Here is a 26,874-nt window from a genome sequence, read left to right on the forward strand (position 1 = left end):
ATAAAAATTACTGTTAATCGAAGAAATCAATTTAAATTAAAAAGTTAAATTATTATAAATATTAAAATTATAAAAATAAAATTATTACAGATTATTAAAAATAAAATAACTAAAATATTATAAAAAATTAAATTGTTATAATTTAATAATAATTTTAATATAATAATTAATTATTTAATATAATAAAATTATTACGACTAAATTATATTTTAGTAAAATGATGGAGGTTAATTATGATTTTTATTAAATTTCAGAAATTATATTATAAATTACTTTTATATTTATGTCTGTGAGTATAAAAAAATTATTAATTAATTAATTTCTAATAAAGCGTAGAGATGGTAAAATGAGAACGGCCACAGCATAAGACCTATATTTTTCTCCAATTTGAAATAGCCATAGATGTCTCCTGTACAGCTACAAGGACACCAAAAGAACCGATCGATTTCTTCACCAAGTGCCCATCAACACCAATTTCCTCTACCCCTCTCTTTCGTTGACACCTCCAAATCCCTAAATTCGAATCCAAACTACTCTAAATCATCCCCTGTGAATGGAAGCAATTCGTAAACAAGCCACAAAGCTTCGAGAACAGGTCGCTAAGCAACAACAGGTACCCTCTAAAATTCTAACCCTAAATTCAGATCCATTCAGATCCAAGTTTTTCATTTTTTTGTTTATCATCTCCATTTCGTTGATGGCTTCTAATTTTTTTTCTCCTTTAGTTTCTCATTTGTGGAAGTTTTTGTGATATCTTTGTTGTTTTTCTGGCTTAGATAGCCTCCAATCCTGAAAAAGAAATAATTCTAATAATAGAAACCAAGGGCTTGATTGGTTTGTTCAAATTTGTTCAGCAAACATTAAGGCATTGGGTTGATTTAGGAGAATTGAAGCTATGTTTATAATGTATGATGTATTTAGTTTTGGACTGGATTAGTTACCTAGTTTTCCAGTTTCTAGAAATTGCCTTTATGCTATCTGTGGTCCTCTACATAAATCTTATAGAAACATGATTAGGCTATTCAATTGACTTCAGACTTTTGGACATATCCTTAAAAAGGATTTGGTTTTAAGTTACAAAAGAGTTTATCTATGCTTTGCTTATTTCTGGGATTTTTTTAAAAAAAATTTCTGGTGTGAATCTAATAATTATGCTTATACGGTTATACTCAATCCACCAGTTATTGTTCTCTGCCTGCAATTGCTGCTTTTTGAATTCTGGGTTTTATTTGTTCATCATAGGTTCGATTCAATCCATGAATCTGGAGCTCAATGTCTTTTGTCTACTCAATTTCCCATTATCATGAGTTCATATGTCTACCATTTTTCTTGCATGACTAAATCCTTTGTATTCTTGTCTTCATGAATAGCCTTTTTGTTTTGTATTTAGTTCAGAACTTTGAGGTGTTTTAATTAACTTGGATGTTACTTCAGGCTGTTCTCAAACAGTTTGGGGCTGGTGGATATGGAAGTTCAGACAATGTTATTACTGATGAGGCAGAACTTCACCAACATCAGAAACTTGAGAAGCTTTACATATCGACACGTGCTGGAAAGGTTGCCTAGTAATTCTACTCCACAACTCTCCTTTCGTTTGTCCTATTTTATGAACTTAAGAGTGATAAATTTTGTAATTCAGCATTTCCAACGGGATCTTGTTCGTGGTGTAGAAGGATATATTGTTACTGGATCCAAACAAGTTGAGATAGGTGAGTTAGTGAAATATTTTCATATTATTCTTTAGTGTGTTACTGTGAATTTCAAGGTTGTTATGTTCTTATTTATGTTTCATTTATTTTCAACAGGAACAAAGTTGTCAGAGGATAGCAGGAAATATGGTGCTGAAAATACATGTACTAGTGGTAATACATTATCAAAGGCGGCACTAAATTATGGTCGAGCACGCGCTCATATGGAGAAGGAACGTGGTAATCTACTGAAAGCTCTTGGTACACAGGTTTGACCAAAATATTGTTTCTTTCTAGAATATAAATTTCAATGGATTAGGTTCTATGTGTCTTGCAATGTAGCAAGCACTTGCACATATTTTAATTGTCATTTTATACAAGTTTTTATACTGAATCTACAAGCATTAAAACATATAAACTTCATTTCTTAATTGAATTGTGCTCCAGCTTTTGGAAGCTGAAACTTGCCATGCTTGCAAAGATTGTTAGGCTGGAAGTTTTTACTACAACCAAGGGAGAGCTTAGCATAAATTCATTGGGATTTTCTCCATTTTTAGATAATTTTCTTATTACAGTGGAAACTACAAAAGTTGCTGTATCATTCTAGATCATTGTTCAGAGCATCAATTTTGTGAAAAGGTCTTTAGACACCTAGGAATTTTTGCCAAACTCCTAGGTCCTTCTACCAGGGAAGAAATGACATTCTAGTTCATTGTCTAAGACACCTAGCATGTTTCTAGTTCATTCTATATTATTGCTCCATTAGTAACAAGGAATTGTATTCACTCATAATTGTGCCTTTCTTCTTAAGTTCTTCAATTGTAGAAGAACAAAGATTGTATTGGTGGTGAAAGATAGGAGGAAAATCCCCCTCCCTCCCTCCCTCCCTCCCTCTCTCTCTCTCTTATTTAAAAAAAAATGTAGAAAAAGCGCCTAAGAGAAGGAGGTGCAAACCTGGTGCATGGAAACTAATGCCTAATTAAGACACCTAGGAATCAACAAACATAGAGATAGGCCTGAGAGATTGGTCTTTGGTGGAAAAACAAGATTTCTCATGTTTTGAGTTTTAGCTAAATGTTTTACCATGTTTTGCATATTGAGTTGATTGACAACAAATGAAATTATGTAGAATAACTTGTTCATCTGTTGTTCTCTGTTACTTAGTCATAGTATTTTCCCCATAGAATTTAATCACTCTTTGTATTTCATTTCAACCTAGTTTAGGTTCTTTTCCTTTTGTGTTAAATTCTGATTATTTTGCTTGGGATAATGTTTATTTGACTTGATTGTTAATATCTACTCACTATCTTTGTTACTGTAATGGATGGATGGACCTTTCAATTAGATGAATGATAAAGTCTTGAAATGTTTTGATTGTTAGGTTGCTGAGCCATTGAGAGCAATGGTAATGGGAGCTCCTTTGGAGGATGCCCGACATCTTGCACAACGTTATGACAGAATGCGACAAGAAGCAGAAGCTCAGGTATTTGAACGTGTAGCTTCTTTTTGGATTATTGATAGGTAAAATTTAATGGCCATCTTGTATAAACAGAAACTATAGATTGCTCCTGAGATTATTATTTAGTTCATTGTTCCTTCAAATTGTGCAAGTTTAACTTTGATTTTCTTTTAAAATATTGGAGAACATTCTAGTTTTACTGATGTTTGTGATCTAAACACTGCAGATTATATCATGGATCAAATCAATTTATATGCTGTTGACAAGTGACATTATACTAGTATTCAAGTTGATTTTTCCTGAAATTGTTTAGTTACACTTCTGTTGAACCTAAACAGGCCATTGAAGTTTCCAAACGCCAGGTAAAAGTGAGAGAAATGCCTGGAAATCCTGAGCTTGCAATGAAATTAGAAGCTGCAGAATCAAAGCTGCAAGACCTGAAGTCAAACATGGCAGTATTGGGGAAGGAAGCAGCTGCAGCAATGGCTGCTGTTGAAGCCCAACAACAGAGGTTGACTCTCCAGCGACTTATTGCAATGGTAATGTATTTTACCAGTTTCTACCATGATTCAATTTATCTATGTATTCTGTTTCCTGGATATCAAACATGTAGCCTTTTCTGATTTGAAGGTTGAAGCAGAACGTACTTATCACCAGAGAGTTATTCAGATACTTGATCAGCTTGAAAACGAGGTATGTAATTGAGCTGTGTCCTTTTACCAAGGATTGTTTTTAATATGGAGCTGAATTACAATGTGATGGTCGTACTTTTGGCCTTGGTTTATGTTTGTCACCTATAATTCTTTCCATAATTAGATGATATCTGAACGACAAAGAATTGAAGCACCTCCTGCCCCGATTGTGGAGAACAACATGCCGCCTCCACCTTCATATGAAGAAGTAAATGGTGTATATGCTGCTCAATCACATAATGGCTCAACAGACAGCATGGGTTACTTCCTGGGGGAGGTTAGTAACCATGTCCTTTCTGTCATTACCTTTAACTAAGCTTATAAAAAAATTGGCATGGTTATTATAGCAGCTTTTGATTTTATTGTTTGTTAATTTGCTGTTGTACTATAGGTGATGTATTCTTATCAAGCTGAATCTGATGTGGAGCTGACTTTGTCAGTTGGCGATTATGTTGTTGTTCGAAAGGTTTGGAATTCTCTAAAATAACACACGTGTTTCGGTTGTTTTATCCTGTTCCTATATCTTATGTCTTACAGAATTTCATGCAAGAATGGTTGAGTTCTGCTATGCACTTCTTAACAGGTGACAAACAATGGCTGGGCAGAAGGAGAATGCAAAGGTAAAGCAGGTTGGTTCCCATTTGGGTACATTGAAAGAAGGGAACGTGTTCTAGCAAGCAAAATAGCTGAAGTGTTTTAGAGCTTTCTGCTGGATTGACTTGAGCTGAGGATTTATTGTGCTTGATTTGGTCCACATATACTCAAATGTGGACGACTTACCGTTGCAAATAGAATGCCATAGCTTTCCTCCTTGTGATATAGATGCCAACATTTTCTTGTGTTGTTATTGATATATGAATGTATGATTTGTTGATTTTTCTTTCTCATTTGGTTAAAGAATGTGATCAAGTTTTTGACTTAAAATTGTTGATATTGTGAACGAGGATTGAAGAAACCCTTTACTCGGTGCTCTCTTCCCCTTTCTTGTTCTGAATACACAGCCGTTGTTGATCGGGAGAATTACTATTGGGTCTTTGAATTGAAAGAAAATTTACTAATTAATTTTTATTTAAAAATTATTCAATTAAAATATTTTTATATTTTGTAAAATTAAATTTTTTAATAATTATATAAAAAAATTATTAATCAATTTATTTTATAAAATTATAAAAATTAAATAATATTAATAAGTAAAATTATAAAGATTAAATAATATTTTATAAAATGTATTGAGTAATTTTGAAATAAGAACAACTTAAGAGTTAAACCACTTACGCATATGGCTCTGCAAAATCTGTCTTTGCTGGTTTTTGGTTATTGTTTTTAGCTGCTGTCGGATAGGGAATCCCACTATTGTTTCCTTTTTTGGTACAATCTAGTCAAGGGAATTTTCAGTTTCAGGATTTATTAGTATTTTTTCTCTCGAAATTTTTACTAAACATTTCATAATAAATAACGTAACAATATAATAAATTTAGTTAAATTTTATGATAATTTTTATTATTTTAAAATATTAAATTTTTTATATTCTCTTATTATATTATAGAAATATGATAAAATTCAAATATTATTTTTATTAAAATTATTTTGAAAATAGTATTGTTATTATGAAAATGATAAAGGTATTGCAAAAGGAAAAGGTGAATAAAATTATATGCATATAGAATAAATATATTATAATTTCGTAATATAGGGTATTAAAAGTGTAATCATTAAATTAAATAATTTACAACTTATACATACACAATCATAGAAATTAACAACTTAAATATAATTTAAAATAATGAAATAAATAATTTATAAAATAGAGAAAATTAAATTATATTTTATAAAAATATTATAGCACCGTTTTACAGCCCATAGTTGTTTATTTCGAGAGATTAAAAAATGTTATAAAAATTAATGAATTTTTGTATTTATACGTCTAATCTACTTAGTAAATTTGAGAGATCTCAAATTTACTTTTTCAATAATAGAAAAGATTCAATAAATTTTAAAACATACAAGAAAAATTAAATATATAAACTCAAAAGTTTCTGTTTTTTTAAAAGGGAAAAAAGAAAATTTCTGTCGCATTCATAACTTTCATATCAACAAAATTATTTATAAATTCATTCTATACCAATTTTGTAGTTTTTTTTTTGTCTGCAAACAAAGATTGTATTAAGAAATTAGGCATCAAACATACAAAATATAATAATGTCAGGAAAATTGACCATCCAATTAAACGGTAAATATCTAAAAAAATTAATCTAGCAATACAATTAGCAACTTTATTAGCTTTTCTATTTATTAAAGAGAAAACCATGCAAGGATGAGCAGTTTTTAAGCGTCAAGACTGTTTGAACTGTAGCAATAATATCCCAAGAAGATTGTTGAGGATTATTAAGAGCAGCAAACAGTAAGGAGCTATCCATCTCCGAAATGACTTTGGGACTTCCAGAGCACGAGCCAAAAGACAAGATTCTAGTAAAGTTTTTGCCTCACCTGCAAGTTGGGGAAAAAGATTGAATTCTCTTAACAGAACCACATATCACCAACCCAGAATGATTTCTAGTCAGAGAAGCAATCATCGTAAAAGGAGAGTTCTCTTTTCAGGCCAAATCACTATTTATCTTAACGAAATCAGGAGGGGGTTTCACCCAAAATAAGCTCCTGTGCGAGTGATTCAGAGTAGATCTTCTAGCAGCATTGAAATTTTTTGTTAAGCTCATCTCTTCAATAAAGAAAATAAGATTTCGGATGGTCAACAAGGGATCTAGAGTACAATAGTTGAAAACTGCTCTATTCCGCTCCTTCCAGATGATCCAACAAGAGCTATAATTTTCATTACATAGAGGATTTATACGTGCTTGGACTTGCAAATCATGTTGCACGTGCATGATTGCACCAAGAAAGAGAATACTCAATAGTTTCCACACCTTCTTTGCATATAGGACAAGAAGGATCCAAAGAAATACCTTTCTTGAAAAGGTTGTTTAGGACAGGGATAGCATTGTGCATAAGCTTCCATATGAAATTCTGAATTTTTTACTACACTTTGAGCTTCCATACATCATTCCACACTCTAGGATGGATGGCCTGAGAGGTGTGAGGTCTTGAGGCTGCCGGATTGATTTTTTTTGCAGTGAGTCTTCTATAACCTGAACGAACAGTATTAACTGCTTGATTTATCAAAATGCCAAATGAGAGTGTCTGCATGACCAACGGGACAATAGGCACTGACAAAACTTTATTCACTATACCTGGGCTAAAAACTTGGTTAACCCTCCTTAAATTTCCATTGGAGCGTATTATGGTTTATGAGATCAGAAACTCGATTTTCATGGATACGGCAATTTGCAGGTTCATACCAAAGAAGAATATTTCTCTTATTCCCTATGTTGAATCTCAAACCTTCCTGCAGAAGAGCTTTTCCTTCAAAGAGACTTCTCCAAACCCAATAATTCTCCCTCCTCAAGGTAGCAGACAAGAAATCAAAGGAAGGAAAGTACAATCTTTTCAGAATTTTAACTCATAAGCTATCTGGATTTTGCAGGAGTCTCCAGCATTATTTTGCTAAGCAAGCTATATTAAAAAAATTCAGATTTAGGAAGCCCATGCCTCCCTCTGATTTTGCATAGGAAGCTTTTTTCCAACCTATCCCATGCACTTTCCTATTATCCTCCACATTATTCCTGATTTTGCATAGAAAGTTTTTTTTTAATCTATCCAATGCCCTTTCCTATTATCCTCCACACTAGAGTTCAACTTCTCCCAAAAAGTCTTAAGATGACGAAAAATGGACATTGAATAAATTGGGATTGCATAAAGAATAGACTTGATGATAACAAAAAATAGACATCGACTGAGTTAGGATTCTATAAAGGACAGACTTGATGAGAGTCTCCCATCCTGCTTGGAATAACAGCTTCTGTTTCCGATAGACAATATTTGTTTTCAGATTCCTCTTTTGGAAACAAGTTTTATTTTCAAATTCTCTTATTATGTTCCTATAATGTTATAAAAGTCTAAACCATTTGTACTCACAGATTTAATCTAATAGTAAATATATCTTAATAAATTTGAAAGATCTCAAATTCTTCTCTCCAATCTCCAATCCTCGATTCCCATTAACAATCTCAATCGAGCCTTTTTTTTTTTTAATTTAAATAAATATTTATATTTTTTTAAAAAAATAACATATTTATTTTAAAAAATTAAATAAAATTAAATAATATTTAAAATAGCATGTTAACAGATTATACACAGATCCAACTCCATGTACCATAAAGTTAATAATCCTTTTACAGTCTTCTGATTAAATATAAAAATAAAAAAAACTTTAAACAATCCTTTTAGAGTAGGGTGAGAACAAACAGGGGAGGTTATCTATATGCTAATTTGTCATCAGTGGCTAACCACAACCACCATTTGAAGTCTATAGGCATGAAACAAATCATACACTCCAGAAGCCAGCCACCCATTTACACAGGAAGTTCAACAAAGTTACCATTCTGCACAAGCAACACAAAGTTTTCAGTAACAGCATTCTCTCAGAAAAACAAAATAATTTCTCAATATAACTTACCTCAGTTGCTTGGTTGGTTCCCAGAGCGATAGGCCAAAATGATGGACAATATGATAAAAAGTAGGACAATCTGCATCAAGTTTATGGAAGAGAAATCAGTTGATATTTTTAAAACAAGTCACAGTTCATGAAAAGCAAAATCACATCCAGCAGTTAAAGAATGGATAAGATTGAAAAAGAGAGAATGGGAGGAGCAATTCCCTTCAGTTCATAGAAAAACCAAGTTAGAAACTGTCAGAGTTAGAGAAAAAAAACAGGCTGATACTTACCAGAGCAGAATTATATCTAGGCTTGTCCCTAATTATGTAAGATTTCCTGGTAGAACCGAGAAAGGAAAAATGTCAGCCAAAGGAAAAGAAGAAAAAACATACCCAACGTTTCATGGGACAGCTTGACATACCTTTTGTTTAAAAGTCCAGATTCCCAGCAAGTTTTTTCTATTGATTCGACCCAGCTAATCGTCTTTTCTGCATTAGGATCACTTCTGTCAACCTGCAGTGGCCAAAGGCACATTTTCCATGAGCACAAGTATCCGCAAGAAAATTTTGCAAAGAAACAATGTAGGGAAACTTAGTGCAACGTTCCAAACACTAGTACCAAGTATATCTTGTAGCATACTAAAGATATTTGCTGCATTCACAGTTTATAAAAAAAATATGGTAACCAACATCATTTGGCCATCAATGACCAATCAGGCTGAAGATGTCTTAAAAAATGTAAATAGATTGCAACTTAACCACAGTGAAATTTAGGACAGATCAAAGTCTTGTTTTAAACACAATTCTTACGTCCATCTCTTCATCATCAATATGGAAGATACCAACAGTTCAAAAATGTGTAAACAATATGATTCTCGTGGATCGAGAATGTTGACAATAATGCTCCCATCTACGACATTATTATCTAAGGAGTCTACGTATATTATGCAGAAACACTCTTAAGGTTCAAAAAGGTAAAACAAAAAAAAAATTGAAGTGGCATTATATAGGGTATTAGATATTTACAGGTTAAACAAAAATAACAGTACCATACTAACTTTCTATGTATATCATGCAGAAACACTCTTTAGGATTAGTGGAAGCGTCATACCTTGGACTTGAGCATACAGGAGAAGTCAAAGAAAGCACCATAGATATCAGCCATAGTTTTTGTTTGGTCAATGACTTTGGCAGTGAGACCTAGAAAAACAAAAAACATGATTAAATAATTTGACATCCTATCACATCTGCCCGAAATGGCCTGAGAAATACAAGTTGAGGAATGTTTGTTGCTCGGTTAAAGAAATTATCATATTTGAAGACAAAGCACTAATGGTAGATTAGCTATGGAAGTATGGTTCTAACTTTGGGTTATGAGATGACAACATTTCATGAATTGATATGGAAAAAATAAAAAGGAAAAAGAATTATTCCCATATTAGTGGGATGCTAAACACCAAACTAAATAATTGGGAAACTCAAAATATGGACCTAAGGTGATTCAGTCCTCCTACTATGGTTCAACCCCTGAAGATAGACTTTAGTCATCTTAATAGTTTTTTCTCTATATCCAAAACGTATCTTAATACTTTTCTCTCTATATCTAAAACATACCTTCAGTTTTAGCAACCAAAAAGGCAAAACATTAGTTCACAGTTTCATGGTAGTAAACTTACCACGCCTCATTTTCACTACGCCTCTGAATACTTCAATGTTGTTGTAGCACAATGCTAGCGTTCCAATTGCCATGATCTAACAATAGAGAAGTCAAATGAGAAGCATGCTTCCACATAAACATCCATCATAATCATTCGAGGAACAACTATAATAAATATGACATGTCAAAACTAGGAACGAATCAAGATTTTATTATGTAATTAGACATTCATAAGAAGATGGAAGTGGCATCCATAAAAAGAAAATTGAGATAAGATTCAGATGCTTTGAACATGTGCATCATAGAAAAGCAGGACAAAAGATAAAAAGGAGTAGGCCTAGGATTACAAAGGGTGCAGTCGTAAAAGAGTACTTGGTGGCTGTATGTATCCAAATATGGAGCCTTTAACTAGGTAGAATGGAGGAAAAATATCCATATTGCCAACCTCAATTAGTTTGAGATTAAATCTTAGTTGAGCTAAGTTGGAGCATGCAATAAATTTATCTGAGTATTTATTCAAAGCCTTAGCAAGGGAAAAAAAAAATCCTAGAATTGCACAAGGCTGCATCTCAATAATTTTAAGAAAAGGGCATTCACAACTGCTGTTGTTGCGGATGTATACTCAAAGAAGAACAGCTAAACTAATGGATCCATTTTCCTAGAAAATAACTTGTCTCCAAATAGTCCCCAGATTAACATAGTAAATGAAATGTACACAAAAGACCATCTTGAATCAATTCATCTCTTATTTTTTCCAAGTCATCATAATAGAATAAACAAGCAAAAGGCCTACAAATATTTCCATGTTTTTGCAAAATCTTTTTTTTTTTTTTTGGGGGTGGGGGAAGGATCCAACTGGAATTCAAGTGTCAAATTAAAATTTTATTATTTACTCGCGTTAAAACAAGAACGACATAGCAAAATATCCAAAGTGATAAAAAGACAAGAGACCAACATTTTCAAAGATCAGTAGCAGATATTTCACACCTGAGGGATGGCACAAAATCGAAATATATCAGGATCTCTCAATGCAGACATGTATTTCAAGCAATCATCGACATGAATCAAAGCATTAGTAACCATGTCATTCAAGCATTGCACTGCCTTGATCGAGTTCTCTTCATATTTCAAGTCCTGAGAAGCAAAATAAGAAATTGAGGATAAAAGGCCAATCAGATGAGGTAAGCTAACAAACAAGGTGCAAGACATCACAATTCAATGACAACCAAATAATACTAGTGCTGGAAAAATTGAGACAAGGAATGGAAAATAGACAAACCTCAAGTTTGTTAACATATTTACTCCAGATCTCATGAGGCCAAAACATGCGAGACTTAGGGATCTCATCTATATCCTCCAGATAATCTCTAATAATGTTTGTTTTCTATGTTTAATCAAAAGCATAATTTATTGTATTAGAATTAAATATGAAGATAAAATTAAGAGACTGCATGTGAAGAACGAGTTACTTTAAGCATCATTGCAATACCTGAAGAAATAAACCCATCGAGTTGGAGAGGACAGTTGGTGCCAAATCTTCTAATCCCGAGGCATGGAAAAGCTTGGAGAGGCCTAGTCCAACAAGTCCAGCTACATAATGGCAATACTCATCGTAGTCATCAACAGTTTCCACCTGTAAGATAAGAATATTAATGTCATTACATAAAAATAAAATGACCTATCCAAACCATGGAAAAACGATGACAAGATTCACGCTCATAAGCTTATGCAATTTAGATAAGACGTAACTAGCCTCAAATACTTCAAAAATACAGATCTGATTACAATAATGCGAGTTCTTGGTACTACAGTCCAGGATCATATGCTGGAATAATCATGTTCTGATATTACAACAGATTCACTGTACGTATACTTGCTTGAACAAACAAATCATCCAGTACCCTTGCATAATAAAACTCCATATAACTAACCTCCTTGCATATGAATTTAGCCATTCCTGCACCCATTCTTTTTGTAATATCCTCAATTGCCTCCTGATAACTAAAGAACAAATTGAACTCTGCAAGTCATTTATAGAAGAAAAAGAATATAAAGCATATTCACAAATAAGCTCAGATGCATCGAGTTACTAAACCACAAATTATATCACAGACTCCAAGTAGATTACAAGGCATGGTATTGTGAAAATTCATCCCCCTATTAGTCTTAAATAAGGTTTAGTCTACTTTTTATTCAAAAAAAAAATTCCTGCTAAAAACGTCAACCAAAAATAGACTGAACCATGTTAAGAGAACCATATGCTTGGCAAATGGCTTGGGTGGATTACATCATGAAATTGGTAGCAAGATATTTTCTAACTGTTTCCATCAAGTGATATATAACTAGACTACCTGAGAAGTTCTTAGAAGTTAACTTGTTCAAAAAATAGCCATAGAAAATTCTTACAATAGAAACTAAAAATAAGATGTGGAAAGGTAAGGAAAATGGTAAAGATACAATTATCTATCATCTCATTGTTAGAAACCATAAAGAAATTATCAAGAACACAAAGATATATCTTAAAATCCCTTTGATAAAGTACACCAGGAGACAGAAAGTAGAAGGAACCTTTTCCCAAGCTCTAGAAAGGCAGTTGAAACATGATGAAACTGGTCCATTAGAACTTTGTAGTCCTTAGTACCACCTTACACAAAAGAAATAATCAAATCACAGTGAGCACATATTTCTATTAACATGTGAACAATTAAACATAAATACCATACAACAATAGTTCTACGGTCAAACTTCTGAAGCTTTCTTCAAGAGACAAAGGAACTTAGAGATTTTCTAAGTCAAAAGTTATCGAAACAAGAAAAAGAAGTAAAACAGTTTCAAGCACAGTGCTCAATCCCTTAACCATGAGACATGAAGCATTTGTTCATATGTTAGTTCTAGTGAAAACATATGATTTTAAAGGGACATATGCATGAACTTATGCACAAATGAATAAATATATGCTATGCAGCATGCAGTAATTGAATAGAAGATTTAGAATTAATCATGATCAAATTGGTATGCACATCCTACAATATATGCCAGGAACACGGTCAATCAAGAAAATATGTGCTACAGGTGTAGCGAAATGAAATTGCCATGCCAATTTTGGCAACTGAATATGTCCAATCTCTTAATCTCCAGTTTGTAAAATCTATGAAAATCACAAGTGAGAATTTAATACTCACAAGAAAAATGCCACTCGCGATCATATATGTGACGGTGAAAAGCTATCAGAATAGGCACCTTCACATCTGTAGGTATGCTTGTATCGTCCTCTGTAATTAAATCATGAGAATGATTAATCAAGAAAAGATGCATCAATTTCAGATAATGGTATCAAGAATAGGAGATTAGAGGAACTTCTTATAATGCTCGAGTTTGTCTACCTAGTAATCTCTACCTGTTCAACTTCCTCAATTCTTCTTCAAATTTTTGTTTGGGACCTCAAATTTCAAAACCACTCAACTCATCCATCTCCCAAAGAAGGGGAAAAAAAAGAGCAAAACTATATTTCTCTTCCCTACCTTGTCAAACCCTCCACTGCATGGCAGCTTGATTGCATTTTCATAACGAATATTCATCTTCTTAAATGTAAAACAAAATTCTCTTCTCAGATGCAACAAGTTTGTTCATTGCAAGCAGATGATTGTTAAAAGGCATTTGAAATGTGTAGAAAGATAATATTTTGTTGTTGTATTTCACAATAGAGATTACAACATGTTTATATACGAGAGACAATATCTAAACAGGAAGGAAAATCAAGTCTATGATTATACAATCCTAAGATTAAGCAACTGATCCATCTATCAATATTTACTTCTTATATTAACATATTTACTTCCTATAACCTATAACACTCCCCTCAAGTTGGAGCATAAATGTTAATCATGTCCAACTTGTTACATATATAATCAATTTCAGCCATAAAGACAACAAACCCAAAAAAATCAAAATAAACAAAAGATCAAAAAACCCGTGAACGGTACTCGTGATGAACAGTAACTCGTGAACAGTACCCGATGAACCGTACCTTATGAAGCTGGATGTCTCTGAATGTTACTCTTTATGAGTAATCCAAATGAACAGAACTCTAAATCTCCAAATGTTACCATTTATGGATAACCCCGATGAACAGAGCCCTAAATCTCCAAATGTTACCATTTATGGATAAATGAACAGAGCCCTAAGTCTCCAAATGTTACCATTTATGGCCCGATGAACAAATCCCTAAATCTCCAAATATTATATGAGTAATCCCGATGAACAGTACCCTTTATGAGTAACCCAAATGAATAGAACTCTAAATCTCCAAATGTTACCTTTATGATAACCCAAATGAGAGCCCTAAGTCTCCAAGTGTTATCCTTTATGGGTAACCCAAATGAACAGAGGCTAAGTCTCCAAAAGTTACCCTTTATTGGTAACCTAAATGAACAGAACCCTAAATCTCTAAACGTTGCCCTTTATTGGTAATCCAAATGAACAGAGTACTAAGTCTCTAAATATTACCCTCCAAATGTTACCCTTTATTGGTAACCCAAATGAACAACCCAAATAAATAGAGTCCCAAGTTTCCAAACGTTACTATGGATAACCCAAATGAATAGTATCAAAAAACGCTTTCACCTAACACCCAAACGGCAAACGAACTACAAATCTGACAAGGAGCTGTAAGGCGACTCTAGGTGGATGGTAAGAGACAAATATTACCCTAGATGGATAACACAAAAGAACAGGAGCCCTAAGTCTCCAAAAAAATTTAAATCTCTAATGAGACTCTGATACCATGTAGAAAGATAATAGTTGTTATTGTATTTCACAATAGAGATTAAACCTATTTATACACGAGAGACGATATCTAAACAGGAAGGAAAATCAAGTCTATGATTATACAATCCTAAGATTAAGCAACTGATCCATCTATCAATATTTACTTCCTATATTAACATATTTATTTCCTATAACCTATAACAAAATGTAACAAGCTTCCTATTTGCCTTTACATCCACTACTGACAAAAATTCTCATGCTAAAAAATGCGAAGAGAAAAAAGTGACTTCACTCAGTTTCAACCAACATACACTAACTTATACTTGCTCCAAGCTTAAAATTCTCATGAACATTTAGTAAAACAGATCTATTGCTAAAGATAGCAACTTCAATTCTTCAAATGCAATTTGGCACCTCTTCAATTTGTAAGGTTAAAGATAACAGAGATAGAGACAAACCAACAGTATCAAGGGCTCGAAGAACCAAATAGAATATGCATATCTGCAAAACACAAAAAGCAACTGGAAATTAGATATATTTAAGCAACTAGATGCAGTAAACACATCATTTAGTAATAATATCTCACAATAGTACTAGTAGTAGTATTAAATAATTATATAATTATTAATTATATATTCCTTTTGTTCAATAAAGATAGGCTTATTGTCTTTTTTCAACCGTTCCAAATTCAAATTATAGTTTTATTTTTTAGATGATAATTTATTGATTAGCTTCTTAATAGACCCTATTTGTATTTGATATGCATTGCAAAAGTAAAATATACTAAGTTTCAAGAATAATTTAATAGTAGACAAATATAAGTAGAGGAAATATTTATTACTTTAACTATATTAACTACATTTTCTTAATCCATGTGAAAATAACCATTCTTTGTGTGACGAAAAATGTAATTAATAAAAATTCATAAATTAGAGTTTAAAAAATAATATATTTTATTAATTTTAAAAAATAGAAAAAACTTAACAAAAAAGTCTAGCATATCCAAGAACTTAACAAAAAAGTCTAGCATATCCAAGTTCGTAGACTCACCTCATACATTTAATTATGACCCAATGAGAAACATAGTACAAATACATTAGCATATAAAATTTTGAGTTACAAGGATAAAATAAATAGAAACAAATTTTTATACCATAAAATTTTTTTATTTTCTTCAATATTTGATCTATTTTCATAATGCTTAGTAAAATTAATTTTAAATACTAAATTTGATAAAATTATTTTTTTCTAAATTTGGAGGAGAACTTTAGAAAATTAATAAAATTAATCATTAAATTAAAATTGATATGTTAATTTTATATTTACTTTCTTCTTTTTTTTTTAAGATTTCCTTACATATATATTTTAAAAGAAATGAGGGGGAGGAAAAGCCATTTAATATATATATATATATATATATATATATAAAGGAAGAAGAAGAAGAAAATTGCACTCATCCAGATTGCCAAGCACTTGGCTTTAACTTATGAAAATTGGTTTATAAGTACTAAGTCCCTAAAAGTTTTTTGAGACTTATAAGCATTTTAATTTTAAGCAATTATATGTTTGGTTAAAATGGTTATAAGTGACTAATAAATAATTGACATGTTTGATAATAATTAGTTTATAAGCCTATTTCTTATTTAGAATACTAAAAAAGATATTAAATAAGGTATATGGTGAAATCTTAAAATTAATTGAGGATAATATAGTAATTTACTTGGTTAAACCCCCAAAATAAAAAGTTGATTTCCTCAACTTATTCTTTTTTAGCTTATAAACTACACTTAGCGTGGGGGTCATGGGTTTCAAACAGCTCTGTTTACAATTACAAGAACCAAAAATGGGGGGGTGGGGAGAGAGAAAAGTTAATTTCTGGTTCAGAAAATTGTTTTGCTCATTGTTTGGAAATGATTTTCTGAAACTCGTGTTCAAAGTCCTACCTGTTTTCATAACATGAAAATGCTGGAGCTAATAAATTTTTTTTTGGGGAGGCCACATGTAGACACGCAATCACAGACACATATATAATAAAACATATTACAGATAAAAATAATAAAAAATATCAAACTGTTAAAATTTTTATCAAAAGATTATAATTTATGACCTAAAAATTTAATATATTTAAGTATCACAAAATAATAATTTTGATCATTATATAATCCATAATATAAATTCTATTATTTTAAAAAATATAAGCATCAAAGTGCTATGTCTTTATGTGAAATTCAAAATCAACATATACACACATATATAAGCTAGATTGACTGCATAAAAGCATAAGAATAGAAGGCTAAAAGTAATCATAATTATTAAAGTTAAATTGACATGAAAATTACAGATTAATATATCATATAAAATAAATATATTTTTAAGTTAATAAATTTTTGTAATAAAATTAAAAATAAAGTAGAGAAAGCAAAACAAGAGGGAAGGGACAAAAATTTATATTTAGCCACAGAATGAAAGTAAGTGCAAAAATAAAATAGAAACATTCCCACTAATTTTAAATTGTATGATGTAAAATTATTAGACTAATTTATATTTAATTTTAAAATAAAATAGTCAATTTTAGTTAAACTTTTATACTTTTGTATGACACCAAAATAATTTTAACATATAAATTATAATTTATTAGGAATCAACAGAAAATTTGAGGGCCATTTAGGAAAAGTAAAAATTTGCTAATCCTACTTAAGAATTTTATAAATATTTAGGAAGAAAAATATCAATTATTAAAAAAAATATAAACTTTATTATACATATTAAAATATTGTCCTCCAAGTGACTACATATCAAATTTTATAAATTTTAGAAATAGCAGTATCTGATTTATCTGGGTTCGACTCTCCCTATCTCTCGGGAAAAAAAAAAAAAAAAAAAAAAAATCCAATCTCCTTAACCTTAAACTAAACAAAAATATATATATAGATAGTTTAGAAATAAATCTAATAAGAACAAGAATACTCCGCGAATCATTCAACGAGTCCGGCATCCAAAAGAGAAATTGGCAAACTTGAAAAAAGGGCCTTAAATCCCATCAACCCATATGCGCCCCACTTTAGCTTTCACTGGGTGTTCATACATCTCCACCATGAAACTTAACCCCACCCCCACCCCCAAAAAAAAAAAATCCTTTAAAATTTCCGATAACCATAACCGATCCTTTAAAATTTCCCGATAACCATGGCGAATACAGCCTACACTGGTGAAATGGTCCAAAACGAATCCATAGCAGGTAAACATGATTAATAGTAGCAACCATAAAATTTTATCGTAAACCTGAATTCTTGCAGAAACTAAAAAAACGCTAAATAACCCACCAATCGAATTCCCAAACAACAAACTTAAAACAAACGATTAACGCAAGTATAGATTCGCAAACTTTGTTTTCAGAGAATTAGGAAGACTCAATACTCACAGCGTCTCGAAGCTGAGTACCAAGCTGTTGAATGACGAGAGCGAAGCTACGAGAGACCTTGTGAAGCATGGAATAACAGAAACCCCAGTGAGGTTCTGGTGGGATCTGCTTTTCTGCATGCCTGGCTGCCATTTTCAACTTCAAAAGCGGATAAAAATCATCTGGGTGTCTCCAAATCGCTCCCAAATTCCCCATTATGAGCAGATCCCTTGAGAAACCAAATGAGATTCAGAGAGGCTTTTGAACAGAATTTTGAGGAACAATTACGTGAGTGGGTTTATGTAGGAGATGAAGATCGGGAAGGTCTAAATCAATGTGTCGTACACGAATTAAATAAAGGGTTTAACTACTGATTACTCGCAAGGGTTGTTCATTTGGCAAATTGGCTGGCATTGAATTGATTATTTAAGAAGATATTTCGTATTGTATGTAGGTGAAATCCACAAGGAAGGATAGTTCTGAAGTCTGAACTACAGTACACGAACAAAAGTTGAGATACTACTAATAAATTCAATTCAAATAGGAAAAATCACTGTTTGCTCCTTATTATAATCTTTTAATTAAAAAATATATATAAAAAATTTTAAAATTTTACGGATTAATTATTTCATTAATTTTAATTATTAAATATTATAAAAAAAATTTAAATCATAAATAATAAATAATAAAATATTTAATGAATAAATTTAATAAAATAATTAATTAATAAATTTTTTAAAATTTATAAAAATTTAATATATTTTTTAAAAGGAAAAATTACTTTTTAGTCCTTGAGGTTTAACGTAATTAACACTTTTATCCCTCTATTTTGGCGATCCAACACTTAAGTCCCTCACTTTTTTTTTCGTCCAATTTAAACCGTTTGGTCAAAGAGTTAAAGGTGAGAGATAACCTTCTCTTTTCTCCCGTCAAAGAAGAAGAAGAAGAGAGGGTTAATTTTGTCAATTTACGTGTTCCAAACGGCTATGTTGGACGGAAGGACTACGAATTTGGATAAAAAATAAAATGAGAAACTTAAGTATTGAATCGCCAAAATAGAGGAATAGAAGTGTTAATTACGTTAAATCTCAGAAACTAAAAAGTTAAATAATTTTTTCTTTTTAAAATTTAGCAGTTTTCCTTAATTTAAAATTATAAGAATCCAGCTGTCTTATTTATGGAGTTACCATTTAATACGGATTTTATTTAAAATCATATTTTAAGAATAATTTTTAATTTTTAAAATAGTATAAACATAAAAAAAATTATAAGGGTAATACAAGTAAGTATTAACATAAATATTAGATTTTCAATTATTAATTATGAATGAAATAAAGGAAATTTTTTAATTAATGATGAATAAATTAATTCTCAGTTTGTAATTTTTTAAAATCATTAAAGAAAGACTGTGTCCTGTACGGTAGCGTTTTGTGACCATTTCACGGGTTTAGGTAATGATCCATTATTTAATGTTAGTGGGTCTGCCAGTCTCCAATACACTTTATTTATTGGTGAGAGTACAATAAATTCTATGAATTTAATAATTATTTAATTAAATATTATATTCATACCCTTATAAGAGGGTTGATTAATATAATTTTCTTTATAAAAAAATCATTAATATGATTAATATTATTTTTAAAATTATTAAATTTCATTTTTAAAATATAATAAGAATATCAAAAATAAATTAGTGTCTCAAAAAGAAAAATAATCTATAATTCAATAGTGACCAAAATTATTAAGTCTTTATTTATAAGATGTATGAAATATTTTTAATTTTACATAAATTTCAATATTAATACTTAATTATTAAGTTTACTCTTTTTTTTTTATAAAAAAAGTATAATCTCATATAAATTGACCACTTAAACCATGTATCTAAATCATCAATATAAATCCACTTTAAAAAAAAAAATTGCAATCCAATTACCAATTAGGATCATACCAACCAAATCCCAGTTGGTATTTTTCAATCACTTAACTACCTTTCAAAATCCCCTTAGAGAATTGGTGATGAGAGATGGTCAATATTTTAAAATTCACCCTCAAAATCAACTTATATTACATTTTGGCTAAAATAATAAATTACACTTTAATCCTTAAATTTTAATATAATTAATCAATTGATATCTGTGTTTTTAAAACCGTATATTTAAATTTTTTCATAATCAGTTCATCTTCATTTGTTATAATTTAACATTTTTTATTTTTTATTTAAAAGAATACTTTAAAATATAAACACTGATCTATTAATTAAACTAAAATTTAGAGATTAAAGCATAATTCAATACAAAATAAAAATTTTCATCTATATTAAAAAAAATTAAAATATTAATGAGGATATTTTATATATTAAAAATATTTATTATCTCCATAATCGGTTGATTAAAAGAAATTATAGATAAAAAAATTTAAATTTGGACGAATTAATCATATAAAAATTTAAATATTTAATTTTAAAAATACAGTAATTCATTCGTTTATTAATTTAATTTAAAAATTAAAATATAATTTATTTTAAATAAAAATTAAAAAATATAAATCGAATCTGAGTCTACCAAATCAATATATTTTTAATTACCGAATCAGAAAAAAGTTAGGCGGCTTATACAACATTTGTTTAAATATTATTAAATAAATATTAGATATTTGATATGATTAATAGTTTTTTTCTTTTAAATGAGATTAAAAAATAGGTATAAAATCTAAGATCTGTCAGATTTACTCATTTATTCAAATACACTTATAAAGCAGTCCACTCAAATACCCTTATTATCATACTAATCAGTACATATGATTAATAGCTATGTTATTTTTTGATACTAATATATTATATTTATATTATGTAAGTAATGATTGGTTATAAATTAATATTCACATTAATATCAAATTAAATATTAATATAAAATATAATATTTTATCAATTAAATTTTTAGCACATTAGATTATATGTCACAAACATATATTATTTTAATATTCAATTCACTTATCTAATTTATACTTAATTTCATTAATAATAATAATTATTAATTTTAATCAACACCCATTTTTTTAAATTGACTATTCAAAATAATAATAATATTTTTATATACTTTTTCTTGAAATGAATACTTTTATATACTTTAACGGTTGAAAAATACCATTTTTTTAATTTTTCCTTTAAGGATTGATTATAAACGATAAACATATGAATAAAATTGTTTTAAATTAAAAAAACAAGAATTAGCTCATAAATATTATCTAAGCCCAAGGTTTTATACATCACCAATATAAAAAATGTTTAAAACAAATTAAATTAATATTTAGCCTTTAACCATTTATTTATAAAAAATAATTTATATTTAAAAATATATTCTAACGAAATAATTTATTTTTTATTATTTAATTTTAATTTAAAAAATAAAATTTATTAATAAATTTATATATAGAAATTAATATAACGACTATAATCAATCCGTTGTAAATATAAGTTTCTCTCCTTCCCCACATGGCTATAATCAATCCGTTGTAGATATAACGAAAGTATTTGAATAATTTTCCTTCTTTACCTCTCCCTTCGTCCTTTTTAAAAATTTATATATGATTTTAATTTTTTAAATTAAAAATAATTTTTTTATAATAAAAAATTACTAGAAAAAAATAAATTGAATTTAACTCTTGCAAAATTGTCCATTTCAAACATAGAATTAGAATTAGATGGTACCATCTTCATTCAATTTAATAATGTTTAAAAATATTTTATTTTTAATTTCTATAAAATTAAAATTAATTACATTTCTAAAAAGTTAAAATAATATGTAGAAATTATTTTAATTTCTAAAAATTAAAATTAAAGTTATAATTTTTATTTTATTTTTTTTAAAATTTATAAGATTTAAAAGTGTATAATTTATAAAATTAATAGATATTTTTTACTTTGTTTATTATTTAAAATTTTTTTATTTTAAAAAAAATCATTCTAAAAAAAATTAAAATCTTATATAATTTCTAGAAATTATAATTTATATATGATTTTAATTTTTTAAAAATTTATATATATATATTTTATACAAATTAAAAAAATAAAATAATTTCTACATAATAATTTAATTTTTTTCAGAAATATAATTAATTTTAAATTTATAAAAATTGAAAAAATAAAATAATTTATATACATTATTTTAATATTTTTAAAAAATATGAATAATTTTAATTTTAGAGAAATTATAAAATTATTACACTTTAAATAATTATAGAAAGATAAAACAATATGTCTGTAAAATATGTTAATTTACCGTTTAAAAAGTTACTTTCCCTCTTATTTTCCTTCCTAACATCTAAATGATAAGAGGAAAATAATTTTTTCCACTATATACTTTTATTTTACTTTCTTAATTTCCATACTTTATTTTTCTTATAAAGTTATCCAAACAAAGGCTAAGGATAAAAACTCAGTAGTAGAAGAAACAAAACTCATGGATCTCACATTTCAAAATCCCACAAAAGCTTAAAAGAGATGCAGTTATTTAGAACTTACAGCATCACGAGTTTTGGTTCCACGGCGTAGAATTAAGAAGTAGTAACTCTGAGAAAGCTTGCGGAGATTTGAGTAACAGAAACCCCAATGAAAAGGCTTCTCTGCAATCTGCTTCTCTGCTTTCTTCTCTTCCATTTTCAGCTTTATCCGCAGCAAAAGTTCATCCGTGTGTTCCAAAATCTCTCTGAAACAACTACTTCGCATTTTCTTTTTCCTCTCAAAACAAGCATCCAATGCTTCAGCAAGAGAGTGGGATCTTTGGAATTTTTAGGAGATCGCTTTCTTTGCTTTGGAAATTGGAAAGAAGAGGATGGATTTTTCTGATATAACAATGCTACCTTTTACGTTAATTAATTGCTATCATATGCAATTGTGTAATGGATTTTATAATTATTTTTAAATTCGAAGGAGGTAAGAAGACGAGTAGGTAACGCAAACTTTTTCTTTTTTTTTCCCTCTTTTTATCATAAAAGTGAATGCTTCAAAATGTATTTCTTATCCATTAAACAAAACCAATAATGCTAATCAATTATGCTTTCAAAAAAAAATCCTAATCAATTACAAATTTTATAATTATTTACTTATTTAATAAATTTATTCGATGCGAATTTAAATTAATTGAATCAAATGACATGAAATAATTAATTTTAAATTTTACGATAGATTTAAATCATACTTAACTTTCCCTGTTGACGTCTAATGGAGATTCATAATAATTTTTTTTAAAAAAAAATTTAAAACGTGTAATTTTTAAAAATATGACAAAAGCCGTAAACCTGTCATAAAATTTAAGATAAAAATTTCACCTTTAAAATTAATTTTTAATTTTTAATTTTTTGTTTAATATTTTATAATTTTACATATTAAAATTTTTTCTATTATAAATACTTTTAATTATTTTAAATTAACTTTTTCAATCTTTTACACTTTTTTTATTTCTAGTCTCTCTGTTTTTTTTATACAGTCTTAGTCAAAGATATTGATTAAAAATTTTTTTAATTATTTTAAACTCACTTTTTTAATTTTTTAAAAATTTGAATAAAATTTTTTGCTTTTTAACCTCTCTTGTTTTTTTTATATCGTCTTAATTTTTTATTATATAATTGTAAAATCATCAAAATTCAATTAATTGATTTTTTTTAATTTAGTGTATAATTACAAACTTTTTGAAATCTTTTTAATATTTTATCTTATAAAAACCTTTTTTTGTATAAACAGCATATATTATCTGTAACAAGAAACAAGTTAATTCATTGCTTAGTTTTTTAAAATTTTAAAATCAAATTAAACAAATAATTTGTAGGTTTTAAGAAATTTTTTATTTTTTTAGCACTCATAGACTTAGTCTATTGATAAATAAATATGAGAGATTTCAAATTTTACATTCACAATCTCCGATTCCAATTTAAAGGAAAAAAAATATTTAAAAAAAAAAAAAACTAAAAGCTTAAAATGTTGGCCATCTTTATTTTCCGTTGTTTTTCTTTGTAATGAAATTTTTATTTTTAAATAAAAAAACAATATCCCTTGTATGTTAAATGTATAACAATTAAGATTTTAAATACATTTTTTAATTATTTAATTTTAATTGTGAAATTTATGAACATTTGTTTTATTATTCTGAATTAGAAAAACGAGGGATATACATTTTTTAATTTTTAATTTTTTTGTTTTCTCCTGTTTAAAAATAAGAAAAAAAATCCCTTCTTTTATCAAGCTATTTTTTCAAAAATTAAAATAATTTTTATTTTATTTCAAATATAAATTTTTACTTATAAAATATGTATTAATATGTATTTTTTGTTATTAATATTTTCAATATATTTATTGTTAAAAATTATATAATAATTTGAAGTTCTAAAAATAAAATTTCCATTTTATTTTATTTTAAATAAATCGATGGATGCGGATAATATTTTTTATTTATTATTTTAATAAAAAATAAAAGATGTCATAATAATAATAAAGTTATTTTTCTTATAAAAAATTAAAAGCAAAAATAAAGATTATAACAGAAAAATATCACAAAAAAAAAAAATCAAAGACATGCTTTTTATAGTTATATCATATTATGTCTGAATTCTAAGGCTAAAACTGTATTTTGGTAACTCTGGCTCATTTTTCCATATGCTTTCTTTTATTTTTTTATTTTTTTTGTCGTCTTGCAACGTGTAACCATTGTTCTACGTTCATACCTTCCATCATAGTCTTTTTCCATCGTCAAGCGGTCATTTAATTTCGTCAGACGACCATTTAATTTCATCTGGTACCATATGAATACAATCCCAAATATTACAGGGTTTGTTACTCTATGCGTCAGCAGATTAATCGAATAAGACCTCCCACGTGTAAACTTGAGTCTAGTTCGACTTGTTAAAATAAGGTCTGAACTTGCATGTAAAGTAGGCCCATGTATCGGACCCTAATAGAACTAAAGCTTGATTTTTCTAACGTGGGTTTAGCTATGCCGGAGCGTTCAGACTCATCTATCATCACCATATACTTTTATTTTTTTAACAAATCTATTTAATCGTTCATTAACTATTGTGTTTTATTCACTGCTAGGAGTGAAAAAAACGATAGCGCCTTTGTTGCCAGCAGCCCTAGCAGCAGCTCGTAAATTATCAGCCATTTCGAGAAAAAAAGAAAAGAAAGATTCTTTTTTAAGAGAAAATTAATAAGAGACCGATTTTAATTTAAATGAATAGAGAGAATTCAACGAATATCCCAGCAATGAAAGCAAATGATGTGGTTGAAATGTTGCGACTGGTCAATCTACAAGAAAAAGAAATATGAGGTGGTTAGCACCTACGGCAGCCACTCCGACACTCAAGTCAGTAAATTAAAGAGAATGACGTATATAATATAATGTTTTAAACTTAACAGTAAAAGAATTGCGTACCTTGATCTTTGTATTCATCTGCTTTTATACTGTCAGAAAATATAATGGGTTATCACATTTCTTGGAAATCCAACTAGCACCAGCTAATGGATATAGGATCCCGTGATTATAAGTATAATAAGAATTTATTGGATTGCGTTCTCTAATAATAACTTTCCGTGAAGTCTCGTTCTATAGTTGAGAGGGCGAGTATTGACAAAAAGCCGAGACCTGTAACATTCGAGTATTCTTTCCTCTTAGTAGGATCGAGTATCATCTAATTAGACTCTTATCACGTAATCCTATCTTCAAGTGATAGCATATAATCTATTTTGGACAATTATTATATTATATTAGTAGGTATATTATCAGATTTTGAAAATGAAAATGAGAGATTCTTTTAAATACACAAACAACTACTTACTTCTTTTTCTTTTTAAAAAAGGCACAAATATTGAATTTGAACTCTCTCATTTCACACTACTTATAAAAAAGAAGATCAAGTAGACTATCTTGTAGTCGATACCAATTTTTTATTAGTGATAGCTCACTTTCTTAACTATTTTTTATTAGTGGTAGCTCACTTTCTTAACTAATAATTTGTTCGTGTTATTAAGGAAAGACCGTAGTGTGAGATGATGTATATAGTGTTATTTTAAGTTTATTATAATTATTTAATATAATAAATTTTACTTATGTCTCATTTTACTCAACAATTTTATATGTAGATAGACATTAGGTATGTGTTTATCTTTTCATGGTGAGTATTGGACAGAAAATGGTGAAGAAAGAATTCTATTTTATCAATTTTTTTTAAAAAAAAATTAAATATTTATTTTTTAATAATCAAATTAGAATTGAAAGAGTAAAAATTAAATTAAATAGCGTGATAGAAAATTATTTCTGTACTATTTATTTTGGCATCAATGTCCATTATAAATATTTTTATTTCTTTTTAAAAAAATTCAAATTTATTTAGCTCTTCAACTTTTTATTCTCATGGCGTATTCTTCAAAAAGTTAATTTTTTTTTATTTGATATATCATGGTTCGAGATTAATTAAGGAAATTTAATATTTTATTGTAATTGTTATAATTATATAATTCTTAATTTTTTGGAAACAATATAATTCTTAATTTAATTTAATTTTTTTCGATCTATTCAAATTAATAAAAAGTAAAAAATAAAACTATAAACTAACTTAAATACAAAATAAACCCAAAGAGACTATAACTCAATACAAAATAAACCCAAAGAGAATCC

The 26,874-nt window shown here is 28.6% G+C and overlaps 2 protein-coding genes across 3 annotated transcripts; one reads left to right on the plus strand and one right to left on the minus strand.

The window, feature by feature from the left end:
* The first annotated feature begins 395 nt into the window (after window positions 1–395).
* Window positions 396–4,763, plus strand: LOC110612747 (SH3 domain-containing protein 2). Its single transcript, XM_021753527.2, has 10 exons — window positions 396–613; window positions 1,435–1,557; window positions 1,640–1,709; window positions 1,806–1,957; window positions 3,070–3,171; window positions 3,486–3,686; window positions 3,778–3,840; window positions 3,964–4,116; window positions 4,231–4,305; window positions 4,423–4,763. Exons 1-10 carry the CDS (start codon window positions 554–556, stop codon window positions 4,537–4,539), a joined length of 1,116 nt encoding a protein of 371 aa, XP_021609219.1. The 5' UTR covers window positions 396–553; the 3' UTR covers window positions 4,540–4,763.
* Window positions 4,764–8,067: 3,304 nt separating this feature from the next.
* LOC110612813 (squalene synthase 1) lies at window positions 8,068–23,039 on the minus strand. 2 transcript variants are annotated; one of them, XM_043956197.1, is made up of 14 exons: window positions 22,731–23,039; window positions 15,270–15,312; window positions 13,227–13,316; window positions 12,613–12,688; window positions 11,976–12,045; window positions 11,534–11,677; window positions 11,324–11,428; window positions 11,032–11,178; window positions 10,064–10,139; window positions 9,499–9,587; window positions 8,810–8,901; window positions 8,679–8,724; window positions 8,410–8,479; window positions 8,068–8,335 (listed from the first exon to the last, which is right to left on the minus strand). In XM_043956197.1, the coding sequence occupies exons 1-13, from the start codon at window positions 22,932–22,934 to the stop codon at window positions 8,411–8,413; spliced, it is 1,251 nt and encodes a 416-aa protein (XP_043812132.1). In that variant the 5' UTR covers window positions 22,935–23,039; the 3' UTR covers window positions 8,068–8,335; window position 8,410. The 2 variants fall into 2 exon arrangements, with proteins under 2 accessions (XP_043812132.1, XP_021609313.1); XM_021753621.2 differs by lacking the exon at window positions 22,731–23,039 and adding an exon at window positions 18,233–18,728.
* Between the last annotated feature and the right edge of the window lie 3,835 nt (window positions 23,040–26,874).

The sequence above is a fragment of the Manihot esculenta genome, chromosome 4 (assembly GCF_001659605.2).
Source record: "Manihot esculenta cultivar AM560-2 chromosome 4, M.esculenta_v8, whole genome shotgun sequence".
NCBI lineage: Eukaryota > Viridiplantae > Streptophyta > Magnoliopsida > Malpighiales > Euphorbiaceae > Manihot > Manihot esculenta.

Excerpts from the sequence above, each read along its gene's own strand:
- LOC110612747 (XM_021753527.2), top strand. The coding sequence starts at position 554 with ATGGAAGCAATTCGTAAACAAGCCACAAAGCTTCGAGAACAGGTCGCT. Across the intron at positions 1,958-3,069 it reads TGAAAGCTCTTGGTACACAG|GTTGCTGAGCCATTGAGAGC; the intron begins GTTTGACCAAAA and ends TTTGATTGTTAG. Across the intron at positions 3,172-3,485 it reads GACAAGAAGCAGAAGCTCAG|GCCATTGAAGTTTCCAAACG; the intron begins GTATTTGAACGT and ends GAACCTAAACAG.
- LOC110612813 (XM_043956197.1), bottom strand. The coding sequence starts at position 22,934 with ATGCGAAGTAGTTGTTTCAGAGAGATTTTGGAACACACGGATGAACTT. Across the intron at positions 10,140-11,031 it reads GATTTTGTGCCATCCCTCAG|ATCATGGCAATTGGAACGCT; the intron begins GTGTGAAATATC and ends CTCTATTGTTAG. Across the intron at positions 8,725-8,809 it reads TCTGGACTTTTAAACAAAAG|GAAATCTTACATAATTAGGG; the intron begins GTATGTCAAGCT and ends CGGTTCTACCAG.